Source organism: Chelonia mydas, chromosome 2 (genome assembly GCF_015237465.2).
Source record: "Chelonia mydas isolate rCheMyd1 chromosome 2, rCheMyd1.pri.v2, whole genome shotgun sequence".
NCBI lineage: Eukaryota > Metazoa > Chordata > Testudines > Cheloniidae > Chelonia > Chelonia mydas.
This window is the reverse complement of record NC_057850.1, coordinates 36,537,716-36,559,713: the sequence shown is the minus strand read 5'-3', so window position 1 is coordinate 36,559,713 and position 21,998 is coordinate 36,537,716. Positions and strand designations below refer to the sequence as shown.

Sequence of the window (21,998 nt, the reverse complement as noted above, 5' to 3'; positions counted from 1 at the left end):
AAACTGTCAAAGACTATTAAGCTAGACCTTATTCAACTCTTACACAAAATAATATCTTAATAGAAAGCTGAACACATTTTTCTCTAAACAATGCATCTCAAAAGTTCACATTACCATATAAAGACTAAAATTCAATAATCTGAAGAATTAATTTCTTCATTAGAATTAGCATCTATGGCAAACTGCATGGCAATCATCTCACTGAACAGTAGCATAGTTTGTAATGCTGATGATATGAAGCCCAGCATCCAAAACTCACTTGTGTTACCCACAAATTAGTAAAGACAATAGTTAGTTTTTTTAAAACATCAAAGCTGTTCCCTTCTCCGGGCTTCCCAGTGCAACCTGTTATCCATGTCTTAGACTGAAATCTCCTGGATGCAAGGACTATCTTCATTGTGTACCTTGCACAGCACAGAGCATATTGTTGATGTTCAAATAGAGAGAACTGAGAACTTGTTTGCATTTTCAGATAACCCTTTTGAGACAGGAGAGCTCAACAGTATTTGAAAGATGGAAAAAAGGTAAGTATCATGATATACAAACCTCCAGGTAGATATGATTCACTTGCTGTGTCATCTCCATCATCTCCATCTTCATCATCACGGCTCAGCAAATTATTTACAGCAAGATTTACGTCAAGATTTGTCCGCTGGAGTTCTCGTATAATGACACTTCTGGACTTTCCTTGTAAAACAACTTGTGCCTGTAAAATGCAGAACACTTATTTGTCATTCCCAATTCACCAACCACCACTCGAGTGATTTCTCTCTACAAGAGCAAAATTTCCTGAAGTAACGAAAAGTTGGAGCATGACTGCTGATTTCTCAAAAAGGCAAGCATAGTGTATGAAGGCCAATGGTCAACATTTTGGTTCACCAGTACATGGAAATCAAGTCTCCAAATGAAAAGCAAGATTTTGATTTTTGTAAGTCCCCAAAAGCCACATGTGATAGTTTGCATATGGTAATGAAGAACGCCAAGGTGAAGAAGCTAATGAACAAAAGTAATACAGCTGAAAGATAAACTAGTTTTATGGGAGCGAAGACTGCATTTTCATTCCTTTCCCCCCACATTTCCTTTAAAAAAAACCCAACTGCCTTTTTACCTCTCACAATATCACCTTCCGAAGTGATACTGTGAGAGGTGAAAAGTTATATACAGCTGTTATGCATTATTGCTGCTTGATTTCATTCTATATTCCCAGATAAAAAACAGATTAAGATGGAGTTAAGGTTGAAAGTACACAGTAATTTAAATTTTAGAGTATTATCTATTTTACTCTAAAAATTACCATGTGTACTTTCAACCTTAACTCCGTCTTAATGTGGTTTTTATCTGGGAATATAGAAAAAAAATGGGAATGTAGTAATTATCACACAACCAAGAGTGCTAAACCCAGGACATTCATAATTAAACATAAAAAAAAAAACACAAATGGGTTAAGGTATGGAAGTGTGCAGTTGGGGCACAGGAACAACCTTAACACTGCCTTATAACACCATGTAATAACAGAATTATGATTAAAACATTTTAAAACTTGTGCTCCCAGATTGGATTCAACCAATTTTTAAAGAAAGATCCCCCTGCCCCCCATTTCTTCCCTTCAGGATGCAAGGGGGACAGCATTAAGGTTGTCTGGGTGCCCTCACTATGCATTCACATATACCTTAACAGGATTAATTTCTTTTAAGTTTAAACTTTGGAAACTCAGGAAAACAAAAGTAAAATGTTTGGTTTGGTGATAATTCATTTCTTATAATATAGCTTTACCCTAAATTATTGATCTGTATGTTCAACCATAATCCTGTTTTAAGACGTTTGTGTCTAGGAATATTTTGGTGGGTCTTTCTTTAATTGAAAATTTTCATATATTAAAAACTAAACAAGAAACCTAAGTGTGCCCATGTGATATTTCTGTGATTTGAAGATAAAAAGTAACAACCTTAAATCATTACTTTTTTTTAAATTAACTTTTATGGCCAAAAATAGCCACTATGCTCTGGCTGCTTTATGCCACTCAGGTGCAGCACAAAGCAGCCAGAGCATACTGACTGGCTGAGAGAGAGTTTACAGGTGCTTTCTTGCATCAGAGTAGTGTAAAGCAGCTAGGGTATACATCTAGTTCCTCCTCCCTTCTGCACCCACTGCATTCCCCTAAGCACATACGTACACTTCTCTCCTTTCCCCTGCATACTCCCACACCCTGCTATCTTCTCTGTTGAACAGATCTGGTACAACAGCTTTTGGAAGGGAATATTTAGGATTAATGGGTTTTGGGTGAATATTTTTCATAACCCAAAAGTTTTTATGTAAGAAGAGGGCGGTACATAAAGCCTTCTCTTTCAGAGACCCTCAAGAAAAAAAACCCATTGGTTCAAAAGTCAAAATGCTCTCGGGTAAGAGTGTACACCCTATGCTGTCATGAGACTTAGAGAACCACCCGAACCACTGAGAACAAAGGGAGATGGTGATCATTATGGCGAGGCCAGGTTCTTCATAGAATTCTCTGTAGCAGATTATTCTTCAGCAGAGTCTGAAGAAACTCAGTTATGAAGAACAGAAAAAAAAATACCAACCATAAAAAAGTTTTTCAAATGCAGCCTATATACCCAGATTTCAGTGACTTTTAGCTATTTAGGAAGTCTGAGGAGTCTATTATTCTGTTGTTAAAATCATTATGGAGAACAAAAGTGCTGGCCACTGGGTGCTAGATTTCTTAAAGGACACATTTTAAATTTCATTTTTAAATTACTGAACTACTTAACGGATTTACTCGTAAATTCTCAAAAAATTCATTTTATACTCAAAGAGTAAGGAAAGAACATACTGTACTTTTCTGTACACAAAGATGTTTAATCCCTGCTGTAAATGAAAATCTCAACTCACCCTTAACTATGGAGCTGAAACTGGTTCCATAATGTTGTTAATCCCTTCCTTTCTGCCAACATTGGCTCTCTCCCGCCTCTGTCTCATTCAAACACATGGGCTGCCATGCCCTCCGGTACAGACTTTTAAAGATTGAATTCTCAACCTACTGCTTGCTTTTTTTTTTTTTTTTTTTTTAAATAAAGTCTACTCTCCTTTGCTTATGCATCTTTTCCTTTTTCTTTGTTGAATCAGGTCTTGTAAAACTCCCTCAATCACTAATGACAAAAGCATTTAAGCTTTTATATAAAAAAAAAAAAATTCTAATGCAAAGGAAGTTTTCCAAATGTGAAATGAATGTAAGTGGATGAAATGCTATCTTCTTAAGTCTGCATGTAGCAGTAAAACTTACAAGAATCAGGTCAATTTCAATCTGTTGCCTACTGCTTTGATCCTTGAGGAAAGCAAAGAGCATGCTCAGGACAGCCTCCGATGACTATGGGGGAATTATCGAGTACTTACCCAATTGCTCTTAGAATTCCAGTGGGTAAGAATGCCTCAAACTGACTTTCTTCCATCTGTATTGGACACTAAGAGTGTTACAGTTTCTAATGTGGACATGAGAACAGTCACCCAGGGCTTTGTGATCCGTGGGGATTGTGACCAAAGTGTTTCTATTGGACAAACAAAACAATCCCAAACAACTCCATCTCCTTTACCCTCCTTAACAGAGACTCATTTGCCTCTACTGTCAATAACCTTGACATCCATCCTTGAACACGAACTCTCCTCCTGCAACATCCCCTCTATCTGCAGATTACCAACTCTATAACATTGTGTATGTATGCCATGCCTCATCTCCACCTCTAAGTTCTAGTCCTTGCCTACAACTCCCTCATGTGCAAACTCTCAGATCCAAAGTCATCACCTCCCCATATCTATTCTCATCACACATTCCATTATGAGGAAACTGGCACTAGTGTGTCCTTGAATATCAACTTGATAAATTTAAAAATAAAAAAAATTCAGCTAGACAAGGTCAGGTTTTTCAGATATAAGAGGAAATTAAAAGGCAAAGAACACAATACCAAATAGTACCCCACCAACTATCAATCTATAAGCAGTTTCCAAATGTTTATCAACACAGGCAAAGTTCTGCCAGGTCACCTACCTGTGAAATGAGTTCCTCTGGAATTACTGATGCTGGAATCACTGGCTGTGGCTGACTACCCAACAGTCCAGATCCTCTATCACGTCCAGTGCGAATAACTCTGGTTTGCCTTCGGGAATCCCGAGCTCCAGCTGATGATCTACCAGATGATCCTCCTCCACTTCCACCAACCCCTGAACTCCAGCGGCTTCTAAGGGATTTACATTTTTATTATTTTAAACAGATCTGTACATTTTCTGAGCTATTTTAAAAGGGTAAAATGTATTGGATTTTATTCACTGGAATCTTCACATCAGACACCTTGTGGGATACATTTCATTTCTATCAGGCTGAGAAAAGTACAACTGAGGCTGAGCCATGTCACCTCCATGTAAAAGAGAGAAGAGCCTGTCAGCTTGAATTCTCAGTTGATTTCTCCAGAGCAGTGATCTCTAACACTAATAAAGCATAAACAATGTAAACAGCACTAAAACTGGCCATCTCAGAAGAACTGAAAGTGTAAGCTTGGGCTGTATAGAAGAAATTGTAAGAACAAGAATTTGGGGGTAATAAATTTTATTGTTCATGACTCTACACCAGTCATGAATCTTGGAGTTTCTAAAAGCAACAGTAATATCAACAAGAACGTATTACACCCAACTGTGCATAGCATCACACTGAGAAGTGCACATCAGAGGAGGTTGCCATATTCAGCCAACAGAGCTTCAGAGACTGTCAAGACACTCAGCTGGCTGTCTTACAAATATCTAACAGCTCTTCTGACCTGTTCATCTAGAAGAGGCCACTACTCAAGAGAAACGTGCCTTGAAGCATTCAGTCATTTCCCTGATGCTAAGGCCTTGTCTAAACTACGGGGGTAAGTTGACCTAAGTTACGCAACTCCAGCTACGTCAATAACATAGCTGGAGTCAACATACTTTGGTGTCTACACTGTGCTGGGTTGACGGGAGACACCCTCCCGTCGACTTAGCTTACGCTTCTCGTTCTGGTGGAGTACCAAGTCAATGGGAGAGCAATCTGCGGTCGATTTAGTGGATCTTCACTAGACCCACTAAATCGATCCCCGGTGCATCCATCACCACACCATCAATCCCCAGTAGACATGCCCTTAGACAAGCTTCTCCAACTACTTCTGTAGTCTATCTGCAGGGCGCAGATGCTACCTGGTCTGAACCTATTCCATTTGGAATAGTTACTAAAGCTTGGTATTGACTCCTGTATATTACTCCCGGGGGAATTCTGTGCCACTGCGCAATGCAGAATTTGCACAGAATTAATGTTCTGCCCAGAATTTCCTTTCTCCTCCACAGAATTGGCATTGCAGAGCTGCTGGCTGCCACTAGGGGCCACTGGAGCCGGCAGAGCTCACCTCCCCAGCTTGCAAATAGAAGCCACTGCTTGTGGGAGGGGGAAGGAGCTGGAGGGTTCCCAGCAGCTGCAGTTCCCAGCACATCCTCAAGGAAGGAAGCAGTGTGAAGAAAATTCCACACAAACCTGGGGCCCAGAATCAGACTGTTTTACCTTCTGGATCCCTGGGCTCTGGAAGGATAGGGGGTGTGAGTGTCTGGACTTGGGGGTAGGGTGCGCAGCTAGGCTGGAGGGAGGAGGCGGGGGAAGGAAGTGCAAGTGTCTGGGCTCAGGCAGCACTCAGCAACTGGGCTTGGGGAAGGGGGAGGCAGAGAAACAGGAGCTGGGTTGTCGTCAGGATTTCTTTAACTCTCTACTCCTGGGGGAGGTTTTTGTGTGTCTATTATTACAGACATAGTTGTTCACAGGTACTGTGTAATAAATTACCAAAATAACTGAAGCTGGCATGATTAGATAGTGTTATTTTGACAAATAAAATATGCAGAATTTTAAAATATTGTTCATAGAATTTTTATTTTTTTGGAGCATGATTTCCCCAGGAGTAGTATATGTCACTTCACAAGGGTGAGTAAACAAACAAACATTCTCATTTTACTAGAGCCCTACCAAATTCACGGTCCCTTTTGGTCAATTTTATGGTCATTGGATTTTAAAAATCATAAATGTCATGATTTCAGCTATTTTAATCTGAAATTTCAGGGTGTTGTGATTGTAGGGGTCCTGACCCAAAAAGGAGTTTTGGGAGGGTTACAAGGTTATGGTGGGGAGGTTGTGGTATTGCTATCCTTAGTTCTGCGCTGCTGCTAGCAGAAGCACTGCCTTCAGAGCTGGGGGGCTGGAGAGCGCGCTGGGATCCCAGCTCTGAAGGCAGAGCCACCGTCAGCAACAATGAAGAAGTAAGGATGGCATGGTTTGGTATTGCCACACTTCCTTCCTCACTGCTGCCTGCGGGGCACTGCCTTCTGAGCTGGGTGCCTGACCAACAGCCACCTTACTCCAGTCCCCCAGCTCTGAATGCAGTACAGAAGTAAAGGTGGTAATACCGCGATCCCCCTGCAACTCCCTTTTGGGTCAGAACCCCCAGTTTGAGAAACATTGAGCTCTCCTGTAAAATCTGTATAGTACAGGGTTAAAAAAAAAAGTCACACAAAAGACCAGATTTCATAGTCCACGACACGTTTTTCATAGCCTTGGATTTGGTAGGGCCCTACATTTTATAGATAGGGTAATTGAGATTAACAGAAGTGACTTGTTCAATGTTAGTGCCAAAAAAAGAAACAAAACCAGATCTCCCAATTTCTAGATCCATCCTCAATCCACTAGATCACAGCTACCTTTTACTAGTTTAAAGCAGCCACAGAATTCCTTCAGATGGATCTATGCTGGAGTAAACCTAGGTAACTCGCAGCATGCTGAGAATCTGGAAGTCTCTCTCGTTTATCATTAGATAAGACCAGGCTTTGGAGGATAAATCAGCCATCCATTCCTTCAGAAAGAGAGCTTTTCTGACCAATGTAGATGCTGTCATATTGCACACTGAGGCTTAAGGATATCAGATATAGCATCTCTGACAATTTAATCAACAGTATGAACAGAACTAGTTAGCAAGGACCAGCCTCATCTTTAACAGTTTCAAGAAGAGAAAATACAGAAGACCAAACATCTGATCGATAAAAAGAAATATATATGCTGTCTGAAGCAGCAACTGCTAAAAAGATTCCTAGGAAAGCAGTTCAGACACACACACGGGTGCTGGATTTAAAAAAAGGACTGGATGTCTAACTACAATTTTATAGCCCCACAGCACGAGCCTGAATCAGTTGACAGAGTCAGCCGTGGGAGTTATATTGAGTGTAGACACACCTATATCTTGTTTTTCACCTCTATCTGTGCAGTCGTATACTCCAGGATACAAGGAATTATAATAGGCATATATTGTCTACATGGTTCAAATAGTCAAGTTATTTCTATCAATGCACAGTTCAAAGAGCATAGTTCTCAAACGGTACACAGTGGACTGCTAATGGTCTAAAGATGGTCTGTCACAATAAAGAAAAAGTACACAATTGAAACACATCATCCCAGAAAATAGGAAGCCTGTTAACAAGGTTCTGTTAGGTATTCCTTTGGCATAAGCATCAACCATGAATTTCTTGATGGCAGCAAAATTGGAGAGAGAGCAAAAACACAAGTGAACAGAAGCAACCATACAATAACTTGGACAAATAAGAGCAGAGGCTTTAAAGCAGCAAGGAGAGATTTGATCCTAATATGTATAAAGTTGTACATTCCAGGAGATAAAAATACAGAGAAGGTGCAATATTTGGGAGGAAAGGGGACTGGACATAAGTTAGTATTGAATTAGACAGTTTATCTTCACCTAATTTCTAGAGGTCCTGTCTATATTGCACTTTCCCCTAGCTAGGAAACCATTTTTACACAATTGCACAAAACAGTGTTTCTGCAGACACAGTTATTCTGGCTAATGTGGCTGGCTATAACTTTGTTAACTCCAGTTTAAGCAGACATGGGACGTGGATCATGAGAGGATTTCTAGTTTAAGTATTCCATAATTTGAAAAAGTTGGAGAACCAATGTAGTACGGTAGATAATCCCTTTCACTACAGCAGTTAACATTTACTTTTGTTGTGCTGATTTGGCATCCTACAATTAGCCACTTTTGAATTGTTCCAGGGATGGTCTGAAGCTCCTTAGGGTTGTTGTCCTGTTCATACAGCAGCATCAAGTATACTGACTGTGCTCAATTGAGAATATAATATAAAAATTCAATTTAGTGCTCTCTAGATCCCAGCTAGAAGCTGCATGCTTTAAGCTACAGAAGAACTGTTCCAACACCAAGTTTCTACACACTTACAGACCCAGACATTTTTTAGCTTGCCTTAAAAATAAGATTAGGACAAAAGGCTCAGACTCTCTAACTGTGTTCCCTGTAAGCTCTTCGCTTAGGCAGCCGCGCAGGAGAGATTTAAGTGCCGCCCAGCTGATTAGCTGAGTGCACACAGCCGGCAGCATGTGTTCAGGTGCCGCCCCCACCGAGGGATGAAAGTAACTTAAAGGATTTACCGATACTCCAGAGTCTTTAGGAGGGAGCGGGGCCTCAACCAGAAGAGGTGGGGCCTTTACATCCCCGGGCCCTTTAAATCAAGATTTAAAGGGCCCGGGGCTCCAGCTGCCGCTACCGCAGCAGAGCCCCAGGCCCTTTAAATAACCATCGGAGCCCTGGGGGCTCCTGGCTGCCACTGCTACCCTGGGGCCCCAGGCTCTGGCAGAGCTTTAAAGGTCCACGGGCTCCGCTGCAGTAGTGGCAGCCGGGAGCCCCTGGCCCTTTAAATCACCGCTGGAGCCCCACTGCTGCTACCCAAGGGCTCCCGCACTGGGGCTCGAATGGCCATTTAAAGGGCCCGGGGCTCCAGCCACCGTTACCGCCCCGGGCCGTTTAAATAGCCACCAGAGCCCCGCCACCGCTACCCCAGGGCTCCGGGGATGATTTAAAGGACCCGGGGCAGTAGCGGCTACCGGAGCCCCGGACTCTTTAAATCGTCCCCAGAGCCCTGCTGCCGCTCCGGTGGCTATTTAAAGGGCCCGGGTTGGTAGCTGCAGCAGGAGCCCTGGGCCCCCACCACCACTTCCCCGGGGCTCTGGCAGCAGGGCTCTGGTGGCAATTTAAAGAGCCCGGGGCTCCAGCCACTGCTGGGAGCCCCAGGCCCTTTAAATTGCCATCCGGGGAAGCCGATCCGCCCCGGTATGGCGCATGGGCTCTTGCCGGTACGCCATACCAGGGCATACCGGCTTACTTTCACCTCTGCCCCCACCCCCGCGTTGCTCCTCCTGCTGGCTGCATAGAGCGGGGGATGGGGGAGGGTGCTGATGTCAGGGTGTCCCCCTTCCCTGCCCATGTACCCCAGCTCCACAGAGCAGAGGAGGGAAGACAACAGGGCTCAGAACAGAGCAGGAGAGCTTTCAGTGAGTGTCTTAAAGAGACAGTGCACGGCTTTCCCCAGCAACCAGTGCGCGCGCGCGCGCACACACACAGTCTCTTTCACACTCACCTCCCAAGACATACTTGTATATTGTTGTTGTTACTTCTTGGTACTTCCTGCAATGCACATATATTCTCTGTAATTTTATTCTTTCGAAGTGTGTTTAGTGTTTTGACTGGTCTATGCATTTCATAATTTTTATTTCTCTTACACTTACATTTAATTGTTTGAGTAGTGAGTTCTAAAATGCTTAACCTTTCCTGGCTGGAGTAATTATCCCTATGGTAACTTTTTAAAAATATCCATTTTATCTAGGTTTTTTGTTTCTACTGGAGGCGCACATACCTTGATGCACATATTTATTCCGCACATGGATGGAAAAAATTAGAGGGAACATTGCTCTCTACATAAATTTCATAGGATTTCATTTCTTGCATTTTAAATCATACAAAGCACTAGCTAAAGTTAGTTTATTCTTTGACATAAGTAAGGGACATATTCCACTTTGGTCAAAAGCCATTGCCTCTCCTCCATTTAACCATGCCGCAAAATTTCCCACATATTCAGGGACTATGATTACAGAATTTCATAATATCCAGTGAAATATTCACTAACAAAATGTGGCAGTGTTCAAAATGTCTTTAAAAAGTCACAGAATGCAAAATCTATTATGATTAAATAGTGGAGACTAAGGTACATGAATATATACACATTTGACTTCAATGGAACATCCATCAATTTGAAATCTAGTCAATTTAAAATAATGAAAACTAATGTAGTATTCCTCCAAATTCCTTTCTCGATTTTTGTGGTTTTGCAATCACTTTCTTTTTTTTATTTATTATTATTACTATTATTATTATTAAAGGAGTTTGTGAGTTCCCTTTACTGTGTGAAAGACCTACATATACATGGTAAACCAACTAAGGTACACAGAAGGGCAAAAATAAAACTATGAACAGAATATTGCCAAATGCACAAAATAAACCACAATTTTTTCCCTCTGGAATCCCTTTCATTTAAGTATTACTTTAATACTAGTAGTCTAAAAGATTTCCAGCAGAAGTGTGGTGTTTAAATAGACAGCGTCCCTCTAAAAATTAGTCATGGCCCAAAATTCAAACACCAATACTTTTTAAAGGACAACACAACCAACAATATGAGTTTAGTTTTGGTTCTATGTATTCTGAATTGGTTTTGTCCTGAATACAGGATCTCTTCAAATCTTAGGTTCTGAGTGATGAGTTGTGATTTAATAAACAGGGTTTTTTAGTTGTGCCCTAGCTAAACAATTGCTGCATTTAAACTTCTTTCATACAAATTGTATACAATTTATATATGTGTATACACACATACCCAAATATGGTACAAAAAGATTGCAGCCTCAATCCTATCAAAAAACTTACCCAAGGGTGTTGCCTGCCAGTCTGCCCAGAGTTTCAGAACCAGACAGAAACCATGGGGAGTCACTAGTCCTGCCTGGCCTGGATGTCCTTCCTGCCCCTGAGCCACTGCTCAACTTTGAACTGAAAGTAAAAGATGGTAAATCAGTCACAAAACAATCCCAAATGGGTTAAGAACACCACCTGGAATCCCAGGTCTAAAGTCTCAGGGACTTAGTCTGGTAACATACCAGCTTAAGCAACACCCTTGGGGAATACTCCAAACTAATCTAACTGCAAAACAGTAAGGTGTATACTGAGATACGGAAAGCATGCCTAATAGATATTCATATCAGCGATCCATTGTTTTCTTCTTACAAAAAAAACAAACAAAAAAACCCCCACCTTTTCAATAGAATAACTGCAAACACATATTATTCTAATTACTTTGAAACGAGGTAGCCTCTGAACTTCATGTTTAATTTAAGATATATGTACAGACTGCAATTGTCAATGTTATTTCTGTAAACCAGAGGCAACAACTTGCTATTTTAGCATTAAAAAGATTGTTTTAAGCCCAGATTTGAGTTATTTTGATAGTAGTCCTATCAAGAGCACTTACCTGGGCTAAAGTTAATGAAAGTCCTTCCAGTCGGGACCACTGTCAGAGTAGGTTCAATACGGGGCTTAAACACACAAGTCTGTTCCTTTCAGAAAGTTTTTTTTTTTATTATTATGTTAAAGAGATTCTGTAGGACTTTTATCATCATTTTGATACTAGGTATAGCATTTCTTTCAACACAAAAATACAACTATCAAGCTAGAACTGAACTCTTTGGCTACATCATCACAACCATTGTAGCACACCTAAAGATTTCCTACATGGTACTAGCATTCATTTTAAATTTTGAGGATAGATTTCAAAGACAAATATATAAGAAAATACAGATTTATCCATTTCAAATATCTGATGAGTACAAAAAAAAGAAGTATTTCTTACCCATCATTATTGTCAGGTTTACCCAATTCCAGTCTGTCTGGCTGAACTGAAAAGCCAATCCTGCAGACTCTACCGTCCTATTTTTAAAATAAGAAAAACGTGTCCAAAATTGAAATGCAAGGCAGAATTAGAGAAAAATCAAGTCTTCAGTTGCTTAATTAATTCAGTTGCATTAATTTAATGTTAAAAAGGATTATGTTTAACTGTATGGTTTCAAATTTGTTATGAGAACAGATCTGAGTAATTTACCTCAAGAAGAAATGCAGCATGATTTGGTCCCACCACACACTGTTTAATAGTAGCCTGTTCCAATACATTCAAAGGGGGGTGGCTGAAAAAATAAAAAGTGAGCATGTATAACATTTTAAAACTTTTGAACTCTGAACAAAAATTAAGTGCTATATGGAAGATGCAATGATGGTTACTGATATAAAACATTTAAAATGACTAAAAATGTACATTAGTTGAAGCAACTAAGATGTATTTTCAGTCATTACGCATGGAAAAGGCAAAACAAAACCTTAAAAGGTGATAAAGGAATATTGTATAATTTTATTTCAGTCAGCAATAAAAAGTGGAGTCTATACTCCAAATTAAATTCAGTTTATGAGGTTGATGCTTACTAATAAATAATCAACAGCTAGAACTTCCTACCTAGACAAAACTTACCTTTTCAGAAATATATATAAAAAAATAAACATTAGTAGTAGAAATGTATATCTACAATGTAAACTTTTGCTTGTCAGTCAGAAAAATTGTTTTGCTGAATGGTTTTACAGCAACGGCTAATATGTCTTACCTATTTAAATTGTATTTGTTCAGCTTCTCTGAAACTTCCCTTAACCTGCAAAAAAAAAAAAGTGCATGCTATATATATGAAAGATATCCTGTATTATATGCAAAGTTCACTTAAGCAGCATATTTGTTTTGTGACATGATTTATTCTGCTCAACCTCTTACCACAGCAGCATAACTCTACTTGCAAACACATGGACTGCCACTTAATAATGAAGTTACATTTCAGAACACAAGTGATAAGACAAATAGTGCAATTCAGTATTGGACACAACATCAGTAGACAACAAAGTTATATTATAGCAACGACTCACTACTAGGTAGTGATGAAACCCAGTACAAACACTGCAAGATGCCAGGACACTGCACTACAATTTTGTGGGGACCAGCCTCAATTCAACAATCTACTTTAGGATTTTATGCTGCCACCCATTACCATAGAATCCAAGTACATCTTTTTGCTCCCATTTCTCACTCATTTTTGGTTGTTTGAAAGAAAATGGCATACATTATTCCTGTCTTGCCACCATACCCTTCCTAGCCAATACATATGAAGTAACACAGGCAAACAATGATTAAGGCTGCGATTTAGTCATGGAATCCGTGACTTCCAAAGATCTCCGTGAGTTCAGCTCTCCCCCAGGGGGCAACTACCACCACTCCTGGCTGTCAGTGGAGGGGGACAATGGAGCTCCAAGGCCCCATGGGTGGTGGGGGTCCCTGGAGCCTGCACCCAGCTGCCCAGGCTCCCCATTTTGTCATGGATATTTTTAGTAAAAGTCAGGGACAGGTCATGGGCTTCCCTGACTTTTACGAAAAATATCAGTGTGGAACCATGGAAGATTTTAAACCAACACATGATTCTCAAATAAAAAAAAGTGAGGGGAGGGGGAAAAGCTCAAATATAAACATTGTCAAATAAAGAGATAAACGATAAATGCAACTTGATGTAGGAGATCAAAATAGGTAGACAATTCAGAGAAATCAGAAATATTTATTATTCAATAGTGCCAAAGATATGGACCCAGCTCCAAAAAGCTTAAAGTCTAACATTTACACAAACATCTCTGAGATGCTCTTTATGACACCTAAATGATTGAAAGATCTGAGCTTGAACAGAACCCACAAGAGCATGTATCAAAGGCCAAGGGCTGCTCCACAGATGGGACAGAGTCCTCAGGGACCATGCAGTAACTTCCATTCCCCCTCCCCATCTCTGAACAAAGTTTGTTTCTAGGCAGTGAAGCACTCTCAGATTGAAGATGCTTACAGTGCAATTTAGCCAACAGATAAGCAGGAGTTCAGAGAGTGCTTGCTCTAATTCTCTCTCCTCAATGATCACGGTGCCTAATCTTCAGAATAAGAAGATTCAAAGACTTAGGATCTACACACTTTGGTTCCAAATGTCTCCCAGATTTAAAGGTAATATTTTAATTTTGTTGGGAACCAAAGCCACGGGAACTCTTACCCTATCAACACTGTACAAATGCTGCCTGGATAAGGAAAAACTAAATGCATGTAACAGTCTTTATGGAGAAAGGGGATAAGTTTGGTACAGAGAGCATCTTCTCTGTAAGCAATAGTCTCCCAAGCATTTCAGAGCACAGGAACACTTGAACACCTACACTGCAATGGGAGGTGTGATTGCAGCACATGTAGACATAGCTAAGTGAGCTGCAACATGCTCTATGGCCCTCACCCCCAACCAGCACCTTGGATTCATGATCCCCAGCCTCTACACCAGGATCTTATTGGGCCCTGAGGAAGCAGCATTATGGTTATCCTCCCCCATCTGGATATAGGACATTTAAAGTCTCTTTACACCACACTCCAGATCTTTTATGCAGCATAAAAGAAATGAAGCAGAGGTGAAGATCTCTCCCTCAATGTTTAATTACAATCCATAAATGGGAGGAGGTATAAATCAGGTATAAATCAGGACATGCTCACTTGTATTAGTAGGATTAGCAAAAAGATCAAAGGTACAGTATGACCTTTATGTAATTAAACATTTAACTATTATAGGAGAGCTAGTAGTCCCTCCTATAGTTAAGTTTGCCTAAAATTTTCATTATAAGACTCTCTTTTCAGTTGCTTATAACTCTGCCAAACGTAAAATGTTCAAGTTGCAATTCTCCATGCCAGGTGTTTGCCTAAAAAGAAAAGTTTCATTTTTATTTACTTAATTTTTTAAAGTTTTAACTAGAACTGTTCAGATGTTTCCAAGCAACAAGATTAAGAAAAAATGTTTTTAACCCATGTTACAATTCTTGCAACTCTTTTGTTGAGAAGCTCTAGCGCACACATGCTTTGGAGACAATGTAGAGGGGGGACGATGCCTTTCATACGCTCTGGTGTGGGGGATGTGCCTTTTGTCACCCCTATGAAAATTCACTCAAAATTTGACCAAGTTATGAACCTTCAACAAATGAGAATTCACACATCCTCAGTAGAGACTTGTTAAAGTTTGACAGTGGTATACAATCACCAACCACCTGACCAGAATGGTGATGGTAAGATTAGCAGGGCTATAAAAATAGAAAACTGAATAATAATTGGGGATTTCATCTATCCCCATATTAACATATCACCTCAGGACAGGATGCAGAAATAAAGTTTCTTGACACCACAAATAACTGCTTCTTGGAGCAGCTAGGTCCTGGAACCCACAAAAGGAGAGGCAATTCTTGATTTAGTCCTAAATGGAGGACAGGATCTGGTACAAGAGGTGAATATAGCTGAACTTCTTGGTAAGAGCAACCATAATATAATTAAATGTAACATGCTTGTGGGGAGGAAAAAACACCAAAGAAGCCCACTACAGTAGCATTTAACTTCAGAAAGGAGAGCCACACTAAAATGAGGACGCCAGTTAAACAGAAATTAAAAAGGTACAGTCACAAGAGTGAAATGCCCACAAGCTGCACAGAAACTTTTTAAATACGTCATAATAGAGGCTCAGTTTAAATGTATTCCCCAAATTAAAAAAACATACTAAGAGAACCAAAAAAGTGCCACCATGGCTAAAAAAAGTAAAAGAAATGGTTAGAGGCAAAAAGGCACCCTTTAAAAACTGGAAGTTAAATCCTACTAAGGAAAACAGAAAGAAGCATATACTCTGGCAAGTCAAGTGTAAAAGTATAATTAGGCAGGCCAAAAAGGAATTTGAAGAGCAACAAGCCAAAGACTCAAAATCTAACAGCAAAAAAATGTTTAAATACATCAGAAACAGGAAGCCTGCCAAACAATCAGTGGGGCCACTGGAAGACTGAGGTACTTAACGGAGCACTCGAAGAAGACATGGCCATTGTGGAGAAGCTAAATGAATTCTTTCCATAAAGTGTTCACTGAAAAGGATATGAGCAATTCTTTTTAGGTGACAAATCTGAGGAATTGTCCTTGATTGAGGCGTCAGTAGACGAGGTTTTGGAATAAATTGATAAATTAAACAGCAATAAGTCACAAGGACCAGATGGTATTCACCCGAAAGTTCTGAAGGAACTCAGATATGAAACTGTAAACTACTTACTAACTGTGCTACGTAAGCTATCACTTAAATCATCTTCTGTACTAGATGACTGGAGGATACCTAGTGAGACAGATTCTTTTAAAAAGGCTCCAGAGGTGATCCTGGCAATTACAGATCAGAATGCCTAACTTCAGTACCAGGAAAATTGGTTGAAACTATAGTAAAGAACAGAATTACCAGACACACAGATGAACATGATTTGTTGGGCAAGAGTCAACGTTGCCTTTGTAAAGAGATATCATGCCTCACCAATCCATTAGAATTCTTTGAGGGAGTCAAACAAACACACGGACAAGGGTGATCCAGTGGACATAGTGTACCTGGACTTTCAGACAGCCTTTGCCCTGGTCTTCACTACGAGTTTAGGTCGAATTTAGCAGCATTAGATCGATTTAACCCTGCATCCGTCCACACAATGAAGCCATTTTTGTCAACTTAATGGGTTCTTAAAATTGATTTATGTACTCCTCCCCGACGAGGGGATTAGCGATGAAATTGACATCGCGGGGTCGAATTTGGGTTCATGTGGACGCAATTCAACGGTATTGGCCTCCGGGAGCTATCCCAGACTGCTCCATTGCGACCGCTTTGGACAGCACTCTGAACTCGGATGCACTGGCCAGGTAGACAGGAAAAGTCCTGCAAACTTTTGAATTTCATTTCCTGTTTGGCCAGTGTGGCAAGCTGATCAGCACAGGTGACCGTGCAGATCTCATCAGCAGGGGTGACCATGGAGTCCCAGACTCGCAAAAGAGCTCCACCATGGACCGACTGGGAGGTACTGGATCTGATCGCTGTATGGGGAGATGAATCCGTGCTATCAGAACTCCGTTCCAAAAGACGAAATGCCAAAATATTTGAAAAAAATCTCCAAGGGCATGAAGGACAGAAGTTATCACAGGGACCTGCAGCAGTGCAACATGAAACTTAAGGAGCTTAGGCAAGCCTACCAAAAAACTCAAGAGGCAAATGCCCGCTCAGGGTCAGAGCCCCAGACATGCCGCTTCTATGATGAGCTGCATGCAATTCTAGGGGGTGCCTACCACTGCCTCACCCCTGTACGTGGACTCCGGCAAGGGGGGAGTCTCACGCAACAGGGACGAGGATTTTGGGAAAGAGGAAGATGATGAGGAGGGGGAGGTTGAAGACAGCGCACACCAGGCAAGTGGGGAAACCGTTCTCCCCGACAGCCAGGAACTGTTTATCACCCTGGATCCAATACCCTCCCAACCTGGGCTCCTGGACCTTGAAGGTGGAGAAGGCAGCTCTGGTGAGTGTACCTTTGTAAATATAATACACGGTTTAAAAGCAAGCATGTTTAATGATTACTTTGCCCTGAAGACATGGGATGCATTCACGGCCAGTACAGCTACTGGAAAAATCTGTTAACGTGTCTGGGGATGGGGTGGAAATCCTCCAGGGACATCTCAAGGAAGCTGTCCTGGAGGTACTCCCAAAGCCTTTGCAAAAGGTTTCTGGGGAGGGCAGCCTTATTGCATCCTCCATGGTAGGACACTTTACCACGGCAGGCCAGTAGCACATAGTCTGGAATCATTGCATAAGAAAGCATAGCAGCGTGTGGTCGGGGGTGTTTGCTGGTATTCAAGCAACATCCGTTCTTTATCTCTCTGTGTTATCCTCTGGAGAGTGGTATCATTCATGGTCACCTGGTTGAAATAGGGGAATTTTATTCAGGTGACATTCAGAGGTGGCCGTTCCTGCTGGGCTGTTTGCCTGTGGCTGAAAAAAAATCATCCCCGCTATTAGCCATGCGGTGGGGGGGGAGGAGTAAAACTATCATCCCAGAGAATTGGGGGAGGGGGGGTTAGTTGGGTTTGTGCTGCACATTAACCTGAAAACATCAGCCCCTCCTTTTAAACGGCCAATGTGTCTTTTTCAATTTTAATCTCCTTTTTTTCCTCCCGCAGCTGCAAATGTTTCAATGCTGTGACTAGCATCTCCGTCGAAGAGGCTAGCGCAGATAAGGCGAAAAAACCGCACTCGTAATGAAATGTTCTCTGAGCTCATGCAGTCCACCCAAACTGAAAGAGCCCAGTAGAATGCGTGGAGGCAGACAATGTCAGAGTCCAGGAAAGCACAAAATGAACGCAAGGACAGGAGGGATGCGCAAGAGGATAGATGGCTGGAGCAACAGAAGAAGTGGCGGCAGCATGAGGAAAGGAGGCAGGATGCAATGCTGAGGCTATTGGAGGATCAAACTGATATGCTCCAGCGTATGGTTGCGGTGCAGGAAAGGCACAGACCGCCACTGCACCCCTGTGTAATCAACCACTCTCCTCCCCAAGTTCCATAGCCTCCTCACCCAGATGCCCAAGAACGCGGGGGGGGGGGGGAGGGGAGCGGGCACTCCAGGTACCCAACCGCTCCACCCCAGAGGACCGTCCAAGCAACAGAAGGCTGGCATTCAATAAGTTTTGAAGTGCAGTGTGGCCTTGTCCTCCTCTCCTCTCCCACCCCACCTGGTGCTTCCCTCCTTCCCCACCCCTCCCAGGCTACCTTGGCAGTTATCCCCCTATTTGTGTGATGAATTAATAAACAATGCATGAATCTGAAACGACTTTACTGCCTCTGCAAGCGGTGATGGAAGGGGGGACGGGAGAGTGGTTGGCTTACAGGGAAGTAGAGTGAACCAAGGGGGCGGGTTTTCATCAAGGAGAAACAAACAGAACTGTCACACCGTAGCCTGGTCAGCCATGAAACTGGTTTTCAAAGCTTCTCTGATGCGCACCACACCCTCCTGCGCTCTTCTAACCGCCCTGGTGTCTGGCTGCGCGTAATCAGCGGCCAGGCAATTTGCCTCAACTTCCCACCCTGCCATAAACGTCTCCCCCTTACTTTCTCAGATACTGTGGAGCACACAGCAAGCCGTAACAACAATGGGAATATTGGTTTCACTGAGGTCTAACCAAGTCAGTAAACTGCGCCAGCGCGCTTTTAAACGTCCAAATGCACATTCTACCACCATTCTGCACTTGCTCAGCCTGTAGCTGAACAGCTCCTGACTACTGTCCAGGCTGCCTGTGTAGGGCTTCATGAGCCATGGCATTAAGGGGTAGGCTGGGTCCCCAAGGATAACTATAGGCATTTCAACATCCCCAACAGTTATTTTCTGGTCTGGAAAGTAAGTCCCTTGCTGTAGCTGTTCATACAGACCAGAGTTCCGGACGATGCGAGCGTCATGTACCTTTCCCGGCATCCCACGTTGATGTTGGTGAAATGTCCCTTGTGATCCACCAGTGTTTGCAGCACCATTGAAAAGTACCCCTTCCGGTTTATGTACTCGCTGCCTTGGTGGTCCGGTCCCAAGATAGGGATATGTGTTTCGTCTATGGCCCCACCACAGTTAGGGAATCCCATTGCAGCAAAGCATGACCTGCACATTTCCCAGAGTCACTACCCTGGATAGCAGCAGCTCAGTGACTGCGTTAGCTACTTCGATCACAGCAGCCCCCACAGTAGATCTGTCCACTCCAAACTGATTCCCGACTGACTGGTAGCTGTCTGGCATTGCAAGCTTCCACAGGGCTTACGCCACTTGCTTGTGAACTGTGAGGGCTGCTCTCATCTTGGTATTCTTGCACTTCAGGGCAGGGGAAAGCAAGTCACAAAGTTCCATGAAAGTGCCCTTACGCATGCGAAAGTTTCGGAACCACTGGGAATCATCCCAGACCTGCAACACTATGCGGTCCCACCACGCTGTGCTTGTTTCAGGGGCCCAGAATCGGCGTTCCATGGCATGAGCCTGCCCCATTGCCACCAGAATGGCCAAATTGCCGGGGCCCATGCTTTGAGAGAAGTCTGTGTCCATGACCTCATCATTCTCGACACCACGCTGCCATCGCCTCCTCACCTGCTTTTGCAGGTTATGGTTCGCATATACTGCATGATCATGTGCAAAGTGTTTACAATGCTCATATCTGCCGCAGTGATCTGAGCGGGCTCCATGCTTGCCGTGGTATGGCGTCTGCAGGAGAGCAGAGTGGCAGCAGAAGCGGTGATTCAATGATGATAGTTTGCAGACCTACTGCACTGTCTGCTTCCAGGACACAACAGCTGAGTGGGCTGCACGCTTGCTGTGTTATGGCAAGACAAGAGCAGACGAGCAGAGCTGCAGCGGAAGCAGCCCTGCGAGACCACCAGGAGAGCAGAGTGGCAGCGGAAGTGGTGGCTGACGACCTGCAAGGTGGATTCATGGGAGCAGGAGAGTAGAGTTGCAGCGGAAGCAGGAGCCCATGAGAGACAACATGGAGAAATTCGCTACCGAGACAAGAGCAGGAGAGCAGAGTGGCAGCGGAAGCAGTGATTCAATGACGACGATTAGCAGTCCTACTGCACCGTCTGCTGAAAGAAATATGGCGCCCGCACAGAAAAAAGGCGCGAAACGATTGTCTGCCATTGCTTTCACAGAGGGAGGGGCAACTGACAAGTACCCAAAACTACCCGCGACAATGTTTTTGCCCCATCAAGCATTGGGAGCTTAACCTAGAATTCCGATGGGTGGCGGAGACTGCAGGAACTGTGGGATAACTACCCACACTGCAATGCTCCGAAAGTCGACGCTAGCCTCAGTACTGTGGACGCACTCTGCCGACAATGCGCTTAGTGGGGGGGGGACCACACAATCGACTGTATAAAATCTCTTTCTAAAAACTGACTTCTATAAATTTGACCTAATTTCATAGTGTAGATATACCCTTTGACAAAGTCCCTTACCAAAAGGTCTTCAGCAAACTAAGAAGTCTTGGGATAAGAGGGAAGGCCCTCCCGTGGATCGGTAACTGTTTAAAAAGACAGAAAACAAAGGGTAGGAATAAATGGTCAGTTTTCAGAAAGGAGAAAGGTAAATAGTGGTTTCCCCCAAGGATCTACACTGTGACCAGTGCTATTCAACATTCATAAATGATCTGGAAAAAGGGGTAAACAGGTGGCAAAATCTGCAGGTGATACAAAATTACTCCAGCTAGTTAAGTCTAAAGCAGACTGTGAAGAGTCACAAAGGGACCTCACAAAACCAGGTGACGGGGCAACAAAATGGTAGATGAAATTCAATGTTGGTAAATGCAAAGTACTGCACATTGGAAATCATAATCCCAACTATACATACAAAATGATGGGGTCTAATTTAGCTGTTACCACTCAAGAAAGAGATCTTGGAGTCATTGTGGATAGTTGCCTGAAATCACTGGCTCAATGAGCAGCAGAAGTCAAATAAGCCAACAGAAAGTTAGGAAGCATTAATTAAGGGATAGATTTAAAAAAAAAAAAAAAAATCATTATTCCACTATGTAAATCCATGGGACGCCCACACTACTATACAACATGCCCAATACTACATGAAATTCCGGTCACCCCACCACAAAAACAATATACTAGAATTAGAAAAGGTACAAAGAAGAGCAACAAAAATGATCAAAGATATGGAACAGTTTCCATATGAGGAGAGATGGAAAAAATAGACTGTTCAGCTGGGAATAGAGATGACAAAGAGGGGATACGATAGAGTCTATGAAATTATGAGTGGTGGGGAGAAAGTGAATAAGGAAGTGTTATTTACTCCTTCACATAAAACAAGTACCAGGAATCACTCAATGAAATTAATAGGCAGAAGGTTTAAAACAAACAAAAGGAAGAACTTCTTCACACAACACACAGTCAACCTGTAAAACTCATTGCCAGGAGATGTTGTGAAGACCAAAAGTATAAGTGGGTTCAAAAAAGAATGAGGTAAGTTTCTGGAAGTTAGGTCCATCAATGACTATTAGCCAAGATGGTCAAGGATGCAACTCTATGCCCTGGGTGTCCCTAGACTCTAATTGCCAGAAGCTAAAAGTGTGGATGTCCAGGGATGGATCATTCTATGATT

At 42.4% G+C, this 21,998-nt stretch overlaps 1 protein-coding gene across 27 annotated transcripts in view; it reads right to left on the bottom strand.

Moving 5' to 3' along the window:
- Positions 1–21,998, bottom strand: part of UBR5 (ubiquitin protein ligase E3 component n-recognin 5) — a 140,253-nt gene that overhangs the window by 97,985 nt on the left and 20,270 nt on the right. For 26 of the 27 annotated variants that reach the window (XM_037892168.2, XM_037892171.2, XM_037892173.2 and 23 more), the window contains exons 2-7: positions 12,590–12,634; positions 12,040–12,121; positions 11,791–11,867; positions 10,815–10,934; positions 4,040–4,229; positions 547–706 (exon numbers count right to left, since the gene is read on the bottom strand). In XM_037892168.2, coding sequence (XP_037748096.1) covers positions 547–706; positions 4,040–4,229; positions 10,815–10,934; positions 11,791–11,867; positions 12,040–12,121; positions 12,590–12,634 — 674 coding nt within the window. The remainder of the gene's footprint in view (positions 1–546; positions 707–4,039; positions 4,230–10,814; positions 10,935–11,790; positions 11,868–12,039; positions 12,122–12,589; positions 12,635–21,998) is intronic. The other variant, XM_037892178.2, reaches the window with a different exon arrangement.